The 20887-nt window shown below is 37.0% G+C and overlaps 1 protein-coding gene across 4 annotated transcripts in view; it reads right to left on the bottom strand.

The window, feature by feature from the left end:
- ZFAND3 (zinc finger AN1-type containing 3) overlaps window positions 1-20887 on the bottom strand; it is a 142189-nt gene that overhangs the window by 103254 nt on the left and 18048 nt on the right. For 3 of the 4 annotated variants that reach the window (XM_071806125.1, XM_071806124.1, XM_065833951.2), the window contains exons 2-3: window positions 5416-5456; window positions 3391-3417 (exon numbers count right to left, since the gene is read on the bottom strand). In XM_071806125.1, the coding sequence (XP_071662226.1) occupies window positions 3391-3417; window positions 5416-5456 (68 nt within the window). The remainder of the gene's footprint in view (window positions 1-3390; window positions 3418-5415; window positions 5457-20887) is intronic. The other variant, XM_071806123.1, reaches the window with a different exon arrangement.

Genomic DNA, 20887 nt, shown 5'->3' on the forward strand with positions numbered 1-20887 from the left:
AATTATGCTAAGACATCTTTTCCCTAACAGCCTTCCCCTTTCAAAAATTCTTTGGGCATGGAGTAAAAGAAATTATATGCATGCCAAACAATATCTCTGTTTATATTTGGAATGTTATCGCTCTTTCTTAGTAGGTGCTCTAGAAATTAGAACTATCTTTGTTGCCACTGTAACCAGTTACACAATTTTCCAAAGATTTATTTAGCTTCCAGCCTGAATGTGTAATAAAAGTTGAAGGTGAAACCTGACTACTCTCAAGTGCCAGCCAGCATGCGCTGTTTTTTTTGTATTGAGGAGTCCATGTACTTCAAAATACAAAGACAGACACGAACACAGCAACAAATTCCGGCCTAATGAAGCAACAAATTGAGGCACCAGCTCCCATTAGGAGCCAACAAAGGGAATACCACACTGAAAAGGAAATATTTTGTGTACAGTTAAAGAAAACCAGTACTAGGTGCTGTTTTGATCTTCTGAAAATGCTTGCTGCTTTTCCAACAAAGTACTAAAACATGTGGATTCACATCAGGAATTACAAAGATATGGAAAAGCAGCAAGCATAACAGATCTTTCATCATTCATTTAGGAATGAAAACTTTATGAAAAAGGGCTGAACAAAGCATAATTTCTCATTTATTGTAGAACATAATACTGTAAAAATAACAAAATCTGAATTGGCAACATGCAAGACACACCTGTTGCAAAAGCTTCCAGTAAGGAAGAAGAAAGCTCAACGGAGGATCAAGTTAGCAGCTGATTAACAGCAAAATCTATTTGGGCAGGAACACTGACCTGCCAGCTCATGCTTACAGTAGGTGTCATTACTGCCAGACAAGGCAGCTTTCTAAATAGCTTCCATTATTTACAAAGACCGAGAGAAGACGAAATTGTGTTATTCAAGTGACTTTGAGTCACATAAACCCCCCAATTTTGTAAGCTCCAAAAGTGTGCGATTTAGGTATGACAAAATAACAGCCTGCTCAACAAAGCAGAAGTGTTAAGATGCACAAAACAATGAAATACCTCTACCCTTGGACATCTAAGTGAGTTCAGGAGACAGAAAGAATAGTGAATAATTTGATACTTCCAGAATCAGATTATATATAAAAGATATTAATATCTACTCCCTTCTCCTCCCCCATTAGATCTTGCAGATTCAGGAAAATAAAAGATACCACTGAAGTTGCAAAATTTCACAATCTGGCATAGAGCCAAACATACGTATCAACAATACTTATGTGGTCCCAGCAATACTGATTTCCTGCTTGATGGATTGAGATTAAAAATCTGTAATTTTTACTCATCAATATACCCATATGTAAAAAAATGTGTTTGATTTCAAACTAAAAATGAAACTCAAGTAAGAGTCAAGGCCCTTAAAACTCAGAGAATTCTTGGGTTATACAGTTGAAGTATTTTCTCAAATTCAGTGATGTTGATTGAGTGCTTCACAGAACAGGAACATAAACATCCCAGAGCTGGATTAAGAAGAGGGATGGACACCCACCTCTAGAAGTTTCAATTACACTTCCAGACAGAAAGGCTATGAAATTTATTCACAAATCCATGAATACTGTAATCATCATTTCACCTTCTTCCAGGTTTCCAAGTGCATCTCTCCACCAAACCACCCAGTGCTGCACTTACCTTCAGTTTCACATACTATTAAACACGCTGAAATCCAATTCCTGCACCCCTCTTTCCAATGCTGATTGCATCATAACAGAAATAAAACTTTCTAGACTCACAATCAAATAGACTGAAGGCAGACTGCATTTCTGGGGGATGATTTAAGTAGAGAATCTAGGTTTACAGTTTTCTGTATTTAAATATTTGTTCTTACTCTGTAATAGTTTGTTCTGTGACTGTTCCCAGAGGTTATAATTAAAATTGAGTTCTTGAGGTACCAGGTGTTGTTTTCATGAACAGTTGTAGGATTCCTGCTTGAAAGAGTCTACTTTGTAAAAGTGGCTTTTCAAAAGTACTCAAATAATGCCCCTACACGAAGCTGATATTAAAACTCCCATAAATCTAATAGGAGCAAAGACAGAGTAATAAAGAGCACTTTCGAAAAATTTCATTCATCGCTGTCCTGTATTTCAATCATTCAGATTTCACAGTTTACCATATTGAAAGAAAAGAGGTTGCAATGTTAGCAAAAGATGTGGTGTCACTAAGGGAGATACTCTAGCCATAAATTAGGGGGTTTTTCACTTACCAGCCTATATTCTCATTAAAAAAAAAACCTCACGCTTTATTGGATTTGTATTCTGGATGTGCAAGAAGTCCAAAGCAGCTATGCCTTAAACATCTGAAAAGCAAATTTATTTGAAGCAATTTAATGTGTAGGATTACACTTACACTATATGTGGAGACTCTGAGGCATTGATAGCATGTGGTCAGCAGTGAATTGGAGATAGAACGTTGTAAAGTACTTTGCGAAGTACAATTAACTTGAAATGGTTTCAAAGAGGCTCTTGAACATTTCAGAGCCTGCTGCTTCTACAGGGCTTAAATAAAATCAGTCAGGTATTCCTTCTTGGCACAGGCAGCTGGGCTGAAGAGGTAGCAAAGAGGACTGAAGAGGATGGCTAACTTCAAGTTCCTCTCCAGTACTGATCAACCTTTATGTGCAACCCAAGAACTCGTCTGCTGCAAACGAAGGGCAGATTTGTGGTTGTACAGAAAAGCTTAGTGAACCTCCTAGGTCAACTCATCGGGTTCTTCTAGACAAAGGGTTGCATATAGCTGTGCAGTAGCCAGTTCACTCTTGCCACAGAGAGCTGAACAACCTAATCTCTATAATAACCTGTGAAAAGTATTCCTGGGTTTACTAAAAAAAAAAGAAAAAAAATAATAAAAAACAAGGGGGTCCACTCTTCTAAATAAATCTTGTTGCTTTTGCTGTTTGTTTAATCTGAGGACAAATTGGAGTGAAAATTCAGTGAATTTTTCTTGATAATTCATTTAGAAATCAAAAGTACTTAGTCAAACAAGAAGACAAACTGACAGCCCCCAATCATTGCCCTTTGCTCCATTTCTGTGCTAATTAACCACAGACAGCAAACTATGACCATGAATGGGAAGGAGAGGAAGGCCAAAAACAAAGAGGAACTCATCATCATGTATTTACAACTTTGTACATTGTTCAGAAGGTCTGAAAAACCAGTAAAGATAGCAAAGTTCCACGTAATCATTCATATTGCAACGTAAACCCAAAGTTTTCATCTCTTGCTGACTTATTGCCCTTGTCTCCTGATTTATATAAAAAGATAACGCTCACAGAAATGAAAGGGGTTTTGCTGCTCTGTGTGCCTGAAATGACTTTAAAAACCAGGGAGACTGGATTCCCTCTGGAAAAAAAAAAAAAAAATTAACAAAGTTACTAACCTTTTTCGTTGTGTGGATTTCTTTTTTCTAAAATAAAAGAGAAAGGAAATGACGGTCAAGAGAAATAATAATTCCCAATTTTCCTTTGCATATAAATCTGCTTCAATACATTTAAATGAGTAACTTGCCACATAAAAAGAGAAATGAGAGGAACTTTTTTCACATTGTATCTTTGGAGTGCCCAGAATAATGAAAAACATCTTTCAACACCTTACTTGCCTAAAATCTTTCCCTCTGTGGTGGTTAAATTTACTGAAAAAAGAGCATACGTCTTTTTATTTCAATACCGTGGCTTGAAACCCAATATAAAAAATAAGCTAAAAATATTTTAGTAACAAAAAAAAAGGACGACTTATGTGGGACTGATAACCTTGAGAGTTTTTGAGTTACTACTCGAATATGACTGCTTATTTCAATGTTACTTGTTGAAGGAATCATAGTTTAAAATCTAAAAAGATAAAGTAAATTTGCCTTTTCCCAAAATACTTTGGTTTGTTCCAACTAGCAGTAGTTTTTTAAGTTACTCAAACTCGTTAAGTCTTATTTCACTAAAACGAACAGGCTGTAAAGTATTGGAAATTTCAAAAGACAAGCTTTTCACCTCAAACCCCCCAAAAAATCACACAAATGTATTTCTACAACAGAAAAATGAACTTGATCAGAGGTAATGAATGGCTTTTCAGGAGACTAAAGAATAGAAGCTAAGAATTTTCCTTCTTGTTAAAAACAAATAAAATAAAATAAAAGGCAAAAACTAACAGTAAAACCAAAATAAAAGATACTTGGCTTAATACCTGGACTGCTAGCTGTGAAGTCTGGGTACCATTTTAAACCCGGAATATGAGGGATGGGCCATTTTGATATCTCAGAATCAGAAAATCCACATTTCTGAGGTACGCAAACAGAAGCTGTTTACAGTGCTAATATGAACATAACAGTTCTATCCAGTCAAATCAAAGACCTGGTAGCTTGTTTCTGACAGCAGTCAGTACAGAAAGAGTACAAAAAGAAGACTTGCACTTTCTTCAACATACTGTTTCCATTGCTTTGGAAAACAGCTAGAGAAATATATGCGTTATTTTGCTGAACAGCTTTTGACAATCTTTACTTCCCAACTGCGTGTTTAAAGAAGTGATGCTGAACCCAAGATCTGAAATCTACAAGTCCAAATGTATTTTTTGTAAAAAAAAACTCGGGGAAAAAAAAAATCACAGTTTTTGTAGTTTTGTCTGAATTTTCCAAGATTCTATTATTTTTGTAATGGAAACCAATGACCTTAAAAAAAAATTCTGTAAGCTCAATATTAAGGTAATGTTTTGTAGACAAGCCCACAACTGAAAGCTTAAAAAAAAAATCTGAACTTTTTAACATTGTATCTGTTCCTCTAAGAGAGATAAAGAATTCTGAACTCACAGAAATTACATTACAACTAAAAATAAGTTCACAATATTAATAATATCCAAAAAGGTTCAGAAAGGCAAAGCTAGAAGATGCTAACAGTAAAAGGTCAATAGCAATTCCTAACATTTTACACAGCAGAAATTACTTTACAGTAAGAAAATAATATGTAGCAATTAAAATTATCCTAACTGAGAAGCTACTTATGACTTCATGTGGAAGGGCTGCAAGTTTAAAAGAAATGGAGCAAGAGGTTTCCTATACCAACTTTTCATTTTTTATCCACCTGTATTCCAGAGGTTATTACAAAATAAATCCTACAAAATTCCAAATTACAGTTCAGACTTATGCATTTTGAAAATCACATCATCCGTGTAGGAGCTATGCTGACAGTAGACCTCTGCGGTTCAAGGGTGTTCCGGAGTTCCATAAACTTCAAGAACAAGGTTTGATCAGTACACTTACACAAGAGGTTGTTGATTAGCAAATAAATAAAGCACAAAAGGGAGGAAAATCTGGTTTTATATACACACTGAAGGATAAAACCCATGCACAAATCCTGAAGGAGATGCCAACAATGTGGTTTCAATAATCTAACAAAAACACAAAACCTTTTACTGCACTTACCAGCAAAGCATTTGGAACAGAGATTCATAGTCTTGCTGGACCTGGGGCAAAAATAAAAAAAATACAGCTAAAAAATTCATTATAATTCTAATCAATACAGGGAAGTTTTTTGGGAATGAAGCAAGTATACACAGAAGGGAAGAACTTAAATGGCTAGGAATCAAAGATAAGTGGCTAGAAGTGGCTGAACTAGGAACAGGGACAAGGGGAAGAGACTTCATTTGGCAATATCTTTCCAATTTGAAGAGCTTCCAAAACATGACTTCCACACATTTACCTCATATTTGAAAATAAGCCTCCTTTATGTTTCACTGTGTATGCTATATGCTTGTCATTTGGATCTTTCTATTGCAATCTGATAATAACGATAGGCAGGAAGAGTCAATACATTCCACTTGAATATTAGACTCTTCTTGGCAACAGCTTTGCAGCCCTGACAAATCCTGAATACAGTACAGCAAAAGAGAGATTAAAGTATTGCACTTATAAGGACACAGACAGATGTGCTCTTGGAAGTCTAGCTGGAATGGCTTAAGAAGTTATTACCTCAGGCTGTTCATTACTACCCTCAGCTGCATCCAGCAGTACTTTAAAATAACCTGGCTGACTTTGTACTGACACGGACTGGGATGGTTCACATGATCCACTAGTGTGGCTCAACTTTGAGGGCAGTAACCTTCAGCTGAGAGAAAAACAGCTGGAGAATGACAGCAATATCTTAAGCCTCCCAGATGTCTCCAAAGTGTTTGCACAATTATGCCACAACTGTTCACCCTCATATAGAAAGTCAGTAGGCCCCCCAAAAAAAAACAGTTATAGACGTTTCTAGGGCTACCATGAAACTACCAAAAGCAATATAGTATGGGAGAACAAATTTCTCCCAGTTTATGAAAAGTTCTAACATCACAACATTTCTTTTACAAAGTGAGCTGGAGGATATTCTCAAAAGTTCTCCTCATGTTGAAATGTCTTTAGGTAAGAGCAACCCAGTTTCTGTGCCCACTGCCCAGTATTGATTTGTTCAGCATTCCTGAATCAGTTCTGCCATTCCATTACCACCATCCTGAGCAGGTCTGAAAGTACATATTGATAGGTATGGTCATACCAAAACTGTCCATGCCCTCAAGACTGTTTTGACTCCTCAGGGCAGCCTCTAGCTGGAGCATGTGATTTAGCCAAATCAATTGCATCTTTATCTTTAGAAATATGCATATACAAAACCAACTGCAACTACCAAACCAGTTTTTTCTATTTCCAGCCAAACACAGATGGAATTTTGAGATGAGATCTGCATCTTAGAACATAGAAGTTATAAAAATCAAAATTGCTTATTTTCTCGAGACAGAAATCTTGTCAATTTTTTCAAAGCAATTATATGACAAATGAGCACATCTATCAGAATTATAGAATTCCCTCTCTCCCACATTTGCAAATGGATATTTTGAATGTATGTTACTTTGTTACTACAAAGTAAATCCAGACTTGGTCAATTGTATCTTAGTATTAGTCACATAAAAACATTAGAAATGCTTTTCAATTCATGCACATTTGAAAGCTGCTTTACATCACGCTCAAGAATTCTAGAAGATCACAGTTCACTGCAGATATGAGACATAAGCGTTTGCCAGCTATTGCAAGAGCCACAGACACATGAAAGCTAATTTTAAATGCAAACAGTATGTGCACAGGAGAAAAGTTTATTCCCAGGAAAAGAAAAGCAGAACAGCATTTGTAGCCTACAAATACATCATCAAATTGGTATATACCCAAAGATTCAATATCTATGTTGACAGCTGGCACAGATTATCTACCTTCAAAAGAACTGCAATTAAAACCAGCATAGTGAGTCAACACCTCCAGCATTAGTGTGCTGCAGTTCAGTACTCACTGCTTATGGGTTAGACCTTCTGGAGCAGCTCAAATGCCAGGCAGGAGCTTCTCTGCAAAGCCATTAAACCCCAAGGGCAGCAAAGAAAAAGAAAGGTAGAGTTCAGATGGTTCAAACTGATGACATTGGAATGGTCAATGACAAATGTTTTCAGTGGTATCATCAACCATCTCAGCTGTTAAATATCAATCCAAAGCCCCATGTAATATTTACTTATCAGTACACCAACAATGGAAAACACACACACACAGACACAACATACTGCTATGTGGAAAAAAAGAAAAAATGCTGCCATTTACTCTTAACACCCACCCCCCCACCCCCCCCGATTTTCTGAAAGGACAGTGCTATTGGACAAGTGACCCTGTGAGCTAAATAACTTGAGTTCGCTATTACAGTTTCAAGGATCACTTTCTGATCCTTTTGTATACTTTTTTAAGGCATCCAAGTCAGTCTAAGATTGCTAAATAAGAAGAGAATCTGAGCTTTGAGTGGGATTTTTCCATGTTTTAGTTTCTTTTACACAGTCACATGTCACTACAGATCCATCAACATTAAACTAGAACTAGAGACAGAGTAACAGTGTTGATCAATCATCACCCCCTTTCTGAAAGTATAATATTTAATTAAAGCAAGAGCTTTACAAAGAAAATGCATTAAGCAGTTTAGGTACATCAAACTTACTAGTTATTTATTATCGGAGAGTCATGTCAATGTCTGTCATGGAAAACGTATGTTTAGCAGCTCCTTGTTACACTGCAAATACCTCTTTTTATTTCTATAGTTTCCTCTTTACAGCAGGCAAGGGCTCTCTCACCAGACTCCTAAAAATGGGTAAACCTACATATTGTTGTTTTCTCTATGTAACAAATCTTGTTAACCACATCACTGTTTTACAGTAAATACTTCCCTCTGACTCCAACATTCACCAGAAACTGATACTGCCAGCCAGAAACACCAAAATATAGAATTTCTTTGCTCCTGACAGCCTTTTCAAATGTATCGTACATCTGTAATATCAATTTCTTGAGGCAATTTTATCTGAAACACTCAAAGCTCTAAAGCATCACACAGTCCTGGTCATGACACAGCCTCCTTTCCTTCCACTTCATAGGAAGGAGATGGCCACAGTGACCAACTATACCTAGAAGAGGTGGCTTTTACAGAAAGTAACACATTTCAGATTTCTAGGAACATCACAGTAAACTCATGAGAGTAAAAGTGAATAAGGCACAGTAAAGCAAAAATTCAAAGTCAGGCCTGGCAATGAGAATTGCATGTTTTAGACTGCAAGGCTTTAGGCTGACACTCAACATTTCTACACCCTTCTGCTGCAGTAGGCCAGGGATATTCAACATGCTTGTGAATCAGTTATCAAATCACCATGTTTTTTAACCAAACATATTAAGGTAATTCCCAGATTTCCCTTCATAGAAGCCAGCTTCATGCTTAACAGCACTAATCCAGAATTACCACACTATACATTTTCTGTCTACAATATCCCTAGAAAGCCAGTTTTATACTGGTAATTTACAGTCTCCACTTCTACATAATTTAAGCTGGTATTCAGTAAGACATTTATATTTATGGATAAATCAAATCACATAGAATGGTATTATCTCTGAGGCAGAATATGAAGTTAAACCCTACTTGAAGGTACTTCCATCTGTCAAAAAGAAATCATTTAACTAAAGGGTGACAGAAAATTATTATGTAGATTGGAAATCACAAGGTGAAGCAAGCTCAGAAGGTCAAGTGGCAAAGCAAGTTAAAAGTAGAAGATACTTCAAGCCAGCTGGAAAACCCCAGAGGTTACAGAATGATTGCGGGCTACAATTCCCCAGGACTTGGTCTGAAAAAAGTCTAAGTATTAAAAGTGCTTCCACTGCGAAAAGAAAAAAACACTCCCTTAACAACACAGCCGTGAAAGCAGTAACAATGACACAGGGACTTTGAAAGAAGAAAAAATTTACGGAAATGTGAAATCCTGGAAGGTATATGTATACTTCAAGCAACAAACAAATCATATGTATGGATAAAAATAAAACCACATTTGAGGCTATTCAAACCTTCATCCATTATTTGCACTCTTGTGCCCACAAAACTCCATAGCAAAAGAAACTACTTGAGCCTTCAGACAGTGGCACATGCAGACCACTGTACAGTCTTAACTTCAGCAAGATCAACATCTGCATCTCTGGTTAAAGATAAATAATGCAAAGTGAGAGTCAGGGAGAGGTACTAAGTATCAAGAATAACATATGTTAAATCCTGTGCATTGATATGTGGCTAATTAATAAAACTAAAGAAGAATCTTTTTCAGCCACTCTGCTTGGTTCCCTGATTCCATTTGCATATGTTACTTCCAGTAAATTCTTGTGAAGGTGTGGCCTTCTCTACTTCACTAAAACCACTGAAAGTTACTTACTCAAATTTCTGACATATTATACTAATCATTCCTTTCCTTTCTTGCCATCTGGCAGTATACCATTGCGAGACACCATTCAAATCAATGCCTTCACTGGAAGTTTGGTTTTCCTTCCCCCTCTCGTAGTTGATCAGAATAGCCAGAATCTAAAGAAGACAAATCTCCATCTGAAGGTTCAAGAACAAATTACAAGTGGAAATTTTACACAATTGAAGAACATTTAAAAGAATTTTACAGAAATTTGGCTGATCTCAGCCTTTCCAATGAAAATAATTTTCTGCCAAGCAATGTATATAGGCATACCTAATAAATACCGAAGGGTTTGTAACAAAAGCCTACATTTTCCAGCAGATTGTCAGGCACTTCCTAGCTTTCCCACTCCCATCTTTAAGAGGAAAGAAAAAATAAAAAAAAAAAATCAGAAATGCTAAAAACGAATACTACTTTGAATCCATGTAAATGCCAAAGGGCAAATTATCAGCTTTATCTATATTAGGTCTCCTACACTTTTTAATGTAACAGTGAACTGGCATTATTAATGCAAATACCCACCAATAGCAAGAATCATGCAGCCACACCGGAGTAAAAGTAAATAATGATTTAGCATATGTGTATTCTTTCAATGCTTGAGAAACAACACCAGAATAATAGCCTTTCTTGAAAATAATTTTTGTTTGGTTATCTTTCGAGGATAGAGGAATAAGAAATTTGGAGGAAAATAATAATGCTTTCATATAGCATGCATGTATTTGCTATTTAAAGATATTTAAGCCACAGATGCTAATTAAGTATGATTGCAAAATCCCAGATTCTGCATTTTTATTGGGAACGAGGTTTTCGAGCATTTCTAGCAATGATTCTTCATGATTCAGAAGTTCCTATGACTTGCTAGTAAGAAGACATTTCTGCTTCAGTGGCACTATAATTGCATTGGTGATTAAATGCATCATGCTAAAAGCTTCTTGGTCCCCTTCCAGTATAGCAATTAGAGTGGGATCACAGTGTCACTACAGTACGAATGTATCTTAGCCCCTGAATGATGCCTGTCCAATATTGTCAGGGGCCGTATGTTTGAGAAATGTTAACATAATATGAATCATGTCATTAATTAGTTAAAACTACAAAGAAGCCTCCACCCTATACATTCAGTACATACTGTTTCATGTATTTGGCAACTTAGCACAACTATACGCATGTTAAATCAATGCATTTATACTACTGTAGTAAATGGCCTGTCACCATTTCCATTATAAAGCAATTTTCAAAGGTTTATAACTCTGCTGAAGAATTCACTCTGAGCTGAATCCTGGCACACAGCAAAAGCAAAACCATAGCCCACATATGTTTACTTTTATCCAACCAGACTAGAAGGATTATTTATCATTAAAAGAAAATTGATCCAGTTCTGCACTTCCCTTACACTTTTCATCATTCGCTTCCAGCATATAACACTTCACCTTGTACGGGAAGGAGGTTAATTAGATTGTGTTAATAAGACCCTCAATCCTCCTTTGAAAGTTCTGTATATCCCGTACACCGGCTTCTGAAAAAAGCCATTTTACCTTCTTAAATCAGAAGTCACCTCATTGATTTCATAGATACAGTATATCTGATATTTATAGTTCCTCCTTAATTTATGATCTTGCTAATGGGATACAGGAAAGGTTTTTTGGACAGTTTAAACAATTATTCATATTTTTAGACTGATGTAGCTGGGTTTTTCTTCAAGAATGATGTATGCCAAATTCTTTTCAAATAAATGAGCAGAAATGGAGCATGTCAAATGCAGGTGGGTCTACAGAGAACTTGGCAACCAGAAACATTCACGTACACTCAGAAACAGATTTTTAAGTGAAATAAAATCTGAAATTAAATATCCCACAAATATAGTCAATGTCGTCTACTTCATCAGCTGTTCTAAACCCATATGCTCAGTGATAAGAATTCTAATTCAATCAGAAAAATGTTATCAATAAGATTTTACTATTATCACTACTACTGCAAGGTTTTTTGCTTGGAAAATGAGTATCCTGCTTTTGGACTCCTCATTTTCATCGCAAACACTTTAAGTGTTGCTTATCATTTCAAGATTTGCTGAAAATTATGCTCCAGTTAGTGAGTCACGCATTCATGAGGACCTCATCATTCTGACCTCAATTTGAAATGAAATGGAGGGTAAACTTTATGCACAGCATGTTGTACTAGTGCAATGCCCTTCTGGCAGCTTTCCACACTCAAAAAATATGCTGATGCATCCCAATGAAGTAGTTGTACCCTGATTTATTATTTTTTCAATAGCTAGACTGAAGCATTCTTTTAACACTCTATGGCTGAAGCACTTTCTGGTTTTTAAATATACAGAGACACTGAAGAACTTTGTTGACAATAAGGCCAGAGAAGAGCACAAATAAATAAAAGGGGAAAATGAGGAAAATATACAGCAACAAAGTAGCTCCTTACTCTTACAAAACATATCATGGGCTCTGCCAAAAAAGCACTGATAGAGTTTCAATGTAAAGCCTTTTCCAAAAATTCATACAATAAACTGCAAAGAATCCAATGCATTTAAACTCGGTAAGACAGATTGTAAGAACTTAGATTCAATTGGGCTTTCAGCTGAGCTCAGAGTTGCTGCCCTCCAGTCAAAGCTAAATGCTTCATATTCCCATAACTACATGTCTCTACGCTTCCTTATAAAATCTCAGCAGCAAAATCCTCCCACCAAACATTCCTCTGCAAGTCTTCACATCTTTTTCACAAAGATGTGTAGCCTACTGTTTAAAGGACAGTAAAAAGGTTGAAATACTAAGTATTAACAGAGTCTAAGAGTCCTTTAATAGAAAAGTAGGAATAAAATTTGAAAATTCCAACCTACCCACCTTCCACCAATTCCTCAAGGAGATTCTCCCCCTCTACTCCACTCTCCTCAGACCCTGCCTGGAGTTCTGCATTCAGCTCTGGGCTCCCCAACATAAGAAGAACATGGGCCTGTTGGAACAAGCCCAGAGGCGGCCACGAAGATGGTTGGAGCACCTCTCCCATGAAGACAGGCTAAGAGAGTTGGGGTTGTTTGGCCTGGAGAAGAGAAGGCTCCAGGAAGACCTTATAACAGCCTGCCAGTGCCTAAAGGGGACCTACAAGAAAGCTAGAGAAGGACTTTTTACAAAGGAGTAGTGATAGAACATGGGGTAATGGCTTTAAACTGGAAGAGGGTAGACTTAGACTAGATATAAGGAAGAACTTACTCACCATGAGGGTGCTGAGGCACAGGAACAGGCTGCCCAGAGAAGCTGTGGATGACCCATCCCTGGAAGTGTTCAAGGCCAGGCTGGATGGGGCTTTGAGCAACCTGGTCTAGTGGGCGTCCCCCTGCTCATGGCAGGGGGGGTGGAACTAGATGAGCTTTAAGATCCCTTCCAACCCAAACTATTCTGTGATCCTGTGATAATTATTTATGTGCATTGCAGGCAATAACTAACATCGCCCTATGACAACACAATCTTCTTAGATTTACAATATGAAATTGTACCAACTTTATCATTTTTTACAGATCAGACACTCCAATACTCTGCTGATAAGCAGCATTTTAAGCCTATTCCATTTATGTTACTCCTTTTACCACAGGATCACCAATATATACTAAATAGTAGAACATTCTTAGAAAAAAGAACCTGGAAGAAACCTCAAGGAAGTATCCATTTAGCCCCCGACTTAAAGGCATGGCTAGTTATATATCAAACCTGCCCAGGAAACCTATTCCCATACTTCCTGACCTAGATGTAGCTTAGAAAATATGAAAACTTTTAATTCTTGTGCAATTTAAGCCCAGTTTGTCTCTTCTCTAAGCAAAAGCATAGAGAAGCATTTTTATTTTTTAAATGAAAGTCATTTTTCTCTGGTAAAAATACTTTTAAAATGCCTAGTATGGCCTGGAATGGTTAGAACTTTTTAATGACACACACACACCCAAAAAAAAAAAAAAAGTCTTGCAAAGTATTTCAGATACTGTTGTATGTATGTGAAAGTACTGTCTTCTCTCAAAAGCTAGCAGAATATCAAAATTATAAACTCCTTCATTCTAGAGATCTGTTTTTAATGTCTAACAAGTCAAACATTACACAAGGAAAAAGAAGTGTTGACCATCCCCAACTATGGAAAGAGAAAGTACTTAAAGGTGTACTATATGGAAAAGATGTGACAGGAGGAGTCAGAACCCCAAGAATTACATTGAGTATTCACTTCTATGAGTTAAAGCACAGAAAGCTAGGTTCAGACATAAAGGAGCCAAAATGAAGAAGGAGTGTCCCTTGGACAAAGGAAGAAAGCATCACAGTTGCAGGACTGGTAAGGAGCTTCGTCCTGTTCAGTAATGCACAGGTTGTCCAGCAGGACACCTCAATTGTCTAGACCTCCCCAAGGCACCCCAAAAAGCAGCAACAGAACAGCATACTTTCATAAATGAGTTTTACAGTTCTTTGCAATCTTTGCTTATTGAACCCATCTGGAATTGTAGAATTGTTGTGCTTCTTGAAAAGCAGTTGAAGAATTTTGACAAGATGCTTATTCCACTGTTCATAAAGACACATCTAAAAGAAGCTACCAGCACCTAAATTAGCAGGCATTTTTTCTTCTCCCCATTTAAAGCAGGCTTCAGTAAAGTCTTCAAAAGGTTGGCTGGAGCCTCACTACAGAAAATGTACTTTCTTCCATTCCAATCTGTCTTGTACCCAGTTGTACAATCAGGAAGCAATAGCGTTCTTACTTCCATCAGTGCTGCCTCTACACCTGACTATACACAGTCATTTTGAGTTCCCAGGTGGGAAATCTGTAGAACAGGATCATGAGGCGGGGCTACAAATATAAGTATTTCAGCTGTTCCTTCAGGAATTTGAAGTTAATCTTATCAAGGATATGTCTACACTAGGAGCAACCTGCCAGTTAACTATTTAAACAAAATATCCCTAAAAGCAGATCCTCTTATGCTGGTAGAAAGCATTTCCGTTCTGCTGGTACAAAGAAAAGAAAAGAAAAAAAAAAAGAGGGAGAAAAAAAGAAAGAAAAAAACAACCAACCAGAAAAAGTCACTTTCAGAAGTGAAATAAACCACGGCTAACTCATCATAATCAGTGCAAAAAACACTAAGTTCCTTTCTGGCAGAATTCTGGCAGTTGTTTTTCAGTGATCCGGTAGTATCCTGCTGGTAGCACAAGTAGTTTGAATGCTTATCTTAGTCACCCAGAAATTTAGGTCAATAGACTAATAGCTCTCAGGTAGACGTCTGTAGGAGATTTTGCATCTCTCAAGTAATGAGCAGAGACTCTCAGCCTCAAAAAACATCCCACAGTAAAGAAACAGAATGCCACTCACTTACTATATTGCAGCAATGTTATAAACTAATATTTACAGTAATATGTTACACAAATGTTGGCCCAAAAGAACACTTTGGATATTTAAACTTGAGATCTCATGTGTAGCTTCTGGTTTTCCTGCCACAAAGGCAGAGTTCAGCGTAACTCCAAAGAACATGGCATTTCTAACCCACATAAAACTGCTTATAAACAATTCCTTCAAGAAGTTTGGGTTAAACATTCAACTTCTGAAATGTTTGGAAAAACCTAAATAAATCAGGTAAAATTTACAAAGAGTTCAAGGAACAAGCCAATAAAAACATAAATGTTTGGCAACACTGCTTAAAAAAAAGCAAACAAGCCCTCAAAAAAAATGAATCCCTAATACCAAAAAAACCCACAAACACTGTAAGCAAGAGTTAGGCTAATGACAACAGAAACATACAAGAAGAAAGACATTAACCTGAATCTAGAAGAAGGTGGGATTTTTTTTTTTCCCTCATAAATGTACATCTAGGCACAAACACAAGTAAATACAAAAGAAGCCATATACTAAGCATCCTCAGTTCAGTGAAAGATGACTTATGGTAACCTGTTACCTACAGCTCCATTTACAGTTTATATCAAAGCAGCATCTTCTTTTCAGAGAAATGTTTGGTGTAAAGCTGCTTTCTCGAGACATTCTAAGACACAATAGATGCTGGTCAAGAAAACTGCCTTCAGCCGTCATTTGTTGTGAACAACATATGCTCTAAAAACCGTCCCAAATCATCCCATTAAAAGACAAATGCTAAAGTTGGGGAAGGGGGAAACCCAAAATCTGCACAGTTAAGTCAAGAAACCCAGAATGAAATGGAAGTGCTTGACAGGCCAGATACCAGAGGGAACATTGCAAACCATGTAAGTTCTGAAGCCTTTACACTAGGGAGCATCCAGCATCATGACACTTGTTCCTCTTCCTCCTACCCCTGAGAAGAATCTCTGCTTCCCCTATCAGTTGTAATCCATACACAACATCATCTTCATAATACTCAAACAATATTTTTCTTTAGAGTGCTGGGGTGTCTTTTTGTTGTTGGGTTAGGTTTTTTTAAGCCATGATCAAAGCATTAAGCATACAAATTACATTTTAATGTCTGAATACCTCGACCACCCCCTACATTTTCAATGTGATTTCTGAAATCTGAACTTGACTCGAGGCACACTGGCCAACTACTTTTTCTTTCCAAGTAAAGGATGCTAGAAAGTTAATGACTCAATAATGTGGTGGAGTTCAGCAACTGGACTGCACATCTACGTGCTGCTTCCCTCAAATCCTGTGACTCTGCACACAAGGAACAGGTGCCTCACCTTTGCACTTTATCCTGATACATTATTTCAAAACTCTTCTCAATTTTCCTTTTACCAGAAAAATGCTTCAAACACATTTAACTGGGCTAAACACCTACACATTAAAGTACAGCACCACTGTTATAAACATTCTGAGCCCAAATCACTTCAGCCAGTATCCAGAATTTATGTGGCATCAAATAAAAAACACCTTTAAAATAATGAAATGCTCCATGGTGTCAATGTGTTGCTTTTTCAAGCATTCTGAATGCAGATGCCTGAACTTCAAGAGCAAATACAATAGAAGCATTCGTATTTGAGATTTTCAGGAAGAAGCAGCATCTTAAATGTTCTACCCCAATTCTGGAGGCAGGGGTGGGGGAGAGACGGGGGCAATCTGGTTTTTAAATCTGTTTTGCAAAAAAACAGATTTAAAACCTGCCCATTTCTGATCTAACAGCAAATACTAAGTTACTATCTTCAATCTTCTCATGAAGTACTGTTAGCTCACAGGTCTAGCTACTTGTGGTTCTGTAATTGTAACGATACAATTCAAATACAGAACAACTAAGCATCAGTGAAGCTGCTTCAAAAACAGGATGAGGAGCATCCTGTGTGTTCTTTTAGTGGAGAGTATTCTGGTCTTTGGCACCTGAACTCAACTGAATAAAAATGGCATATTGCCAGTCTATTAATTTCTTCCACAGCAAAAACTGAAAGTCTTGAAAATAAGTACCTGATAAAAGAACAACTTTCTGTAATAAGAAAGTTGACCATATGTATGTCTATTGAACTGGATACAGGAAAAAAAAAAAAAAATCATTAGCAAAATCTAACCCAGTCCACCAATATTTGGCAATTACTAAGATAAATGACAATGCGATGAGGGGCGGGGGGGGCCATGTAATAAATTACAAAAAATTCTTAAAAACCAAAATGAAATATAGAATAGTATGCCTAAACACTCTGGTTTTGCTTTTAACATCTTCATCACAACAATTTGAAGGACTTTGTTCTCAGTCTAAATTTGACTAAATTGAGGCAAGACAAACTCCATTCTACCAGCTGAAGTATAAGGGACTAAAAAATGAACCATCACAAGGGTACTTATTCTGCTACCATGCCAGATTACATGGCTCTCAAATTATTTAGTTCGTATCATCTCCTGTGTTAGTAATGTATTAGGTCATGATTAACACCAGAATACACACTTTTACATTCCAGTTTTAGCCGTTGTCTTCTAATCAGAGCATAGGAAAGCAAAGTTGTAGTTTTTAATGTTCACACTTTCTAAGACTGAAGATCTGAAATTTTCACCTGCACTTATCTCACAGGCTTAAAGGACTCAGTATTTGAAAATAATTTTAACTCACACTCATCACTGTAAAAGTTTCTATGCTGCTACTATAATCCATGACAAGGAACAAAACACTGTACATAATTCCTTATACCATCAGTCAGTACTGCTCCCAATCTACTACAAACATATTCTAATCACTTATGCATGGGTGTACTTCCAGCTACCACCCTTTAAACCTGGAGATCCCCAGAGTTTGTTAAATTAGAACGAGAAGCATGAATATTAAACCCTTTGCTTATTTACTTGATTATCAGCTGAAAAGGCAGTCAGATCTATAACAATATTCTCTAATCAAAACTCAAATCTTAATTTTCTTGAAGGTATTAGGGTGCTTAAAAGCAAAAGAAATAACGCAGGTGTTGTAGTATGTATTCAACTAGCTGTATTCAACCACAGCCAACTTTTATCTTTTAGAAGTAACTAAAATCCTAAAATCACTTATTTTCTTGAGAGAAGTTTATCATATGAACTAGGTATGGGTTAAAATGAAAGAGTTCCCAAGAAAGACCAGCTGTGTCTCAAAGTGTTCTTCACTAATAGAGGAGGTTACTTAATAGTAAATATTCCACCTGTCCTGAGCACATCCTATGAAGAACTGGCAAATCGTTCCAGTGTCTAATTGACCTTCTCAGAGAAAGGAGCCTGAACTCCAAATCTCAGTTTAGTTTTCGGCTTAATTAGCCTGCAGAACACTTTATTAATATACATATATCAGACATGGCAATACAAAAAAGGCAAAGGAAGTCAGAGATAGACTACGCATGTGTGCCCACTTCCCCTTGGCCTTCACACAAAGCTAAAGTCAGAATATTAAAATGACAGTTTATTCAGCAAAAACTCTGGTGACCCCTATATGCTTTCAAATATAACATAGGCATAAGCACCTCAGGGGTTGTACCTACGACTCCTAAGATGACGAGGCATCACAGAGAAGTACCTGCACAGGATAGACGTCAGCATAGTGCCTTTCTGCTGTGTTACAAAATCTGCGCTCTGCAGGTCTCTGCCAGTTTGCACTGAACATTTATAATTCTCTAGGGACTCTAACATCTGTGAAACACTTTTGTAACTCAAACTATCAGCACACAAGGGTTCCTGCTGTTGTAAACACTGAATCAGCTGAACTACTAGAGACACTAATGAGAATTTACTGCATAAAGGAAATGTATTGCAGAAACAGATTAACACACTTCAGTACCAATGGATGAGTCACAGCAGAACTTGCACCAAGTTCAGATCAGCCCTCAGCTCTGTAAAACCCAAGTTATATCACAGCCTGCTTACATTTGTATTGCAAGGCTGCAGCAAATGCCGTCTGCAGTGGGCACTATTACATGGTAATCCAGCCTGCAAATAAATCTATAGGGAACAAACACCACTCATAAAAATTGGACAGTACTATTAAGAGCCTATCACCAGCACACAGAAACCAAATACATTAATTGATGTGGTGGTCTTGTAAGTTATTGATAGAAGGGGAAATGCTGAATACTATGTTAAGAGGAACAGGATAAATCTTGTAACTTATTACAGGATTCAGTATCACATATACAAAACAACCCAGAAAATTTCTCTAGTAAGTAAAAGAAAATATGAGTAACCTACAGAAAAATGTATATATTTGCCTCCTTTTTATACTACATTACAAGAGTTTTGGGCTATTTTTTTTCTTGTTTCTCTTTTCAGCGTACAAACTAACAAATCAGAAGGTAGGAGAATGAACACGTTGGGAAGTATTACCAAAAAAAAAAAAACCCAGGAAACCAAACATGAATACTTCATCTATTTAAAAAGGATAAGAGAGGCATTCACAAAATGCTTGAGCAATGCTAAAGTGAACAATACCATATATTCCAACTCACTTCCAGCTCCCTCACTAAAGGTTTGTGTGAGTTCCCACATCTGCTCTTCAGACTTTATTAAATTCAACAGGAGTGAAGAAATGGTTTTGCAGTCCCAACAGCTCTACTGATAAAACAAATTTCAAAGCCTTTAGGTGTCTCCATATAGGTTAAAACAGTGGGGTGAGGGGAGGCAAAAGAGACACTTTCTTCCGGCAGTACTTTTTTAAAAACCCTAAGTGAAGGCCTCAGACTTCAACCAGCTGAAGCTTCAGCTGGTTGCGGGTCATCTGAGAATTAGAATTATCAGAGTTGATAAACACTGATAAAGCTTTTAATTTTCTATGCATCACACAAGAAATGACCAAATGACCAAATTTTGCTTCCCTACATCCTAAAGTTTAAAAAAAGGTAAGACAGCTTCTTAGCTAAAGACAACTATACAGATTAAATGTTTGAGGTAATAAGAAAGTACTAAGGCCCATGGTTTCAGTATAAGTGATATATATAAAATATACATACATTTATAGAATATAAGAATATTGTTAATGTCATCAACTTCCGACTTGTGAAACCTGCTCTCTGGAAACCCTAAATTGACCAGAAATGGTACAAGAGACAACACGCTGCAATGGTCAAGCTCCTGCAGTCAGCTCTAGTTTTAGTAACATAAGAGTAAAAATCATATGAAGATATATTGCTTAATAGTCATTTTCTCTGGACAACTTTCTAGGTATACTTAAGAACCACATGGTTCTTTAAACCCTCATATTTGAAACAAAAAGCCTTTACATCATAAAAGAAGTTCTTCCTGGGGCAGAGTGGGGTGTGGAACGACACACTATCTCCCACCTCCCCCAAGAATTTCACACTATGGTTTCCTACTAGTTGCAAACCAGTGACCAACATTTTCCTAAAGCTTCAAGACACAGACACAATTCTAGCTTGCATTTAACTAATTAATCTATCATAGTTTACCCAGAAGCTACAGCAATGCAGCCAGTGTTGTCAGCAGTTTCAGAGGAACAAAGGTTATATTAATTTTTGTATTTTTGCTACTGTGCAAGAGAACCATAGCTACACTACAGCAGCTTTCATTTTTCTTTATAACACTTATACTAAAACTGGTCACACAATGCAGTCAAGGTTTGTTTCTGCAATACACTGTGAACATTTGATCCCAGAGCACACAAGAAGATCCAGAAGCCTCCTCAAGAATAGTGATGGAACGGTGCAAAGGGGAAAAAAATGAACTGCCTTTTTCCTCTCAGTTGCCAA

The sequence above is a fragment of the Patagioenas fasciata genome, chromosome 3 (genome assembly GCF_037038585.1).
Source record: "Patagioenas fasciata isolate bPatFas1 chromosome 3, bPatFas1.hap1, whole genome shotgun sequence".
Lineage (NCBI taxonomy): Eukaryota > Metazoa > Chordata > Aves > Columbiformes > Columbidae > Patagioenas > Patagioenas fasciata.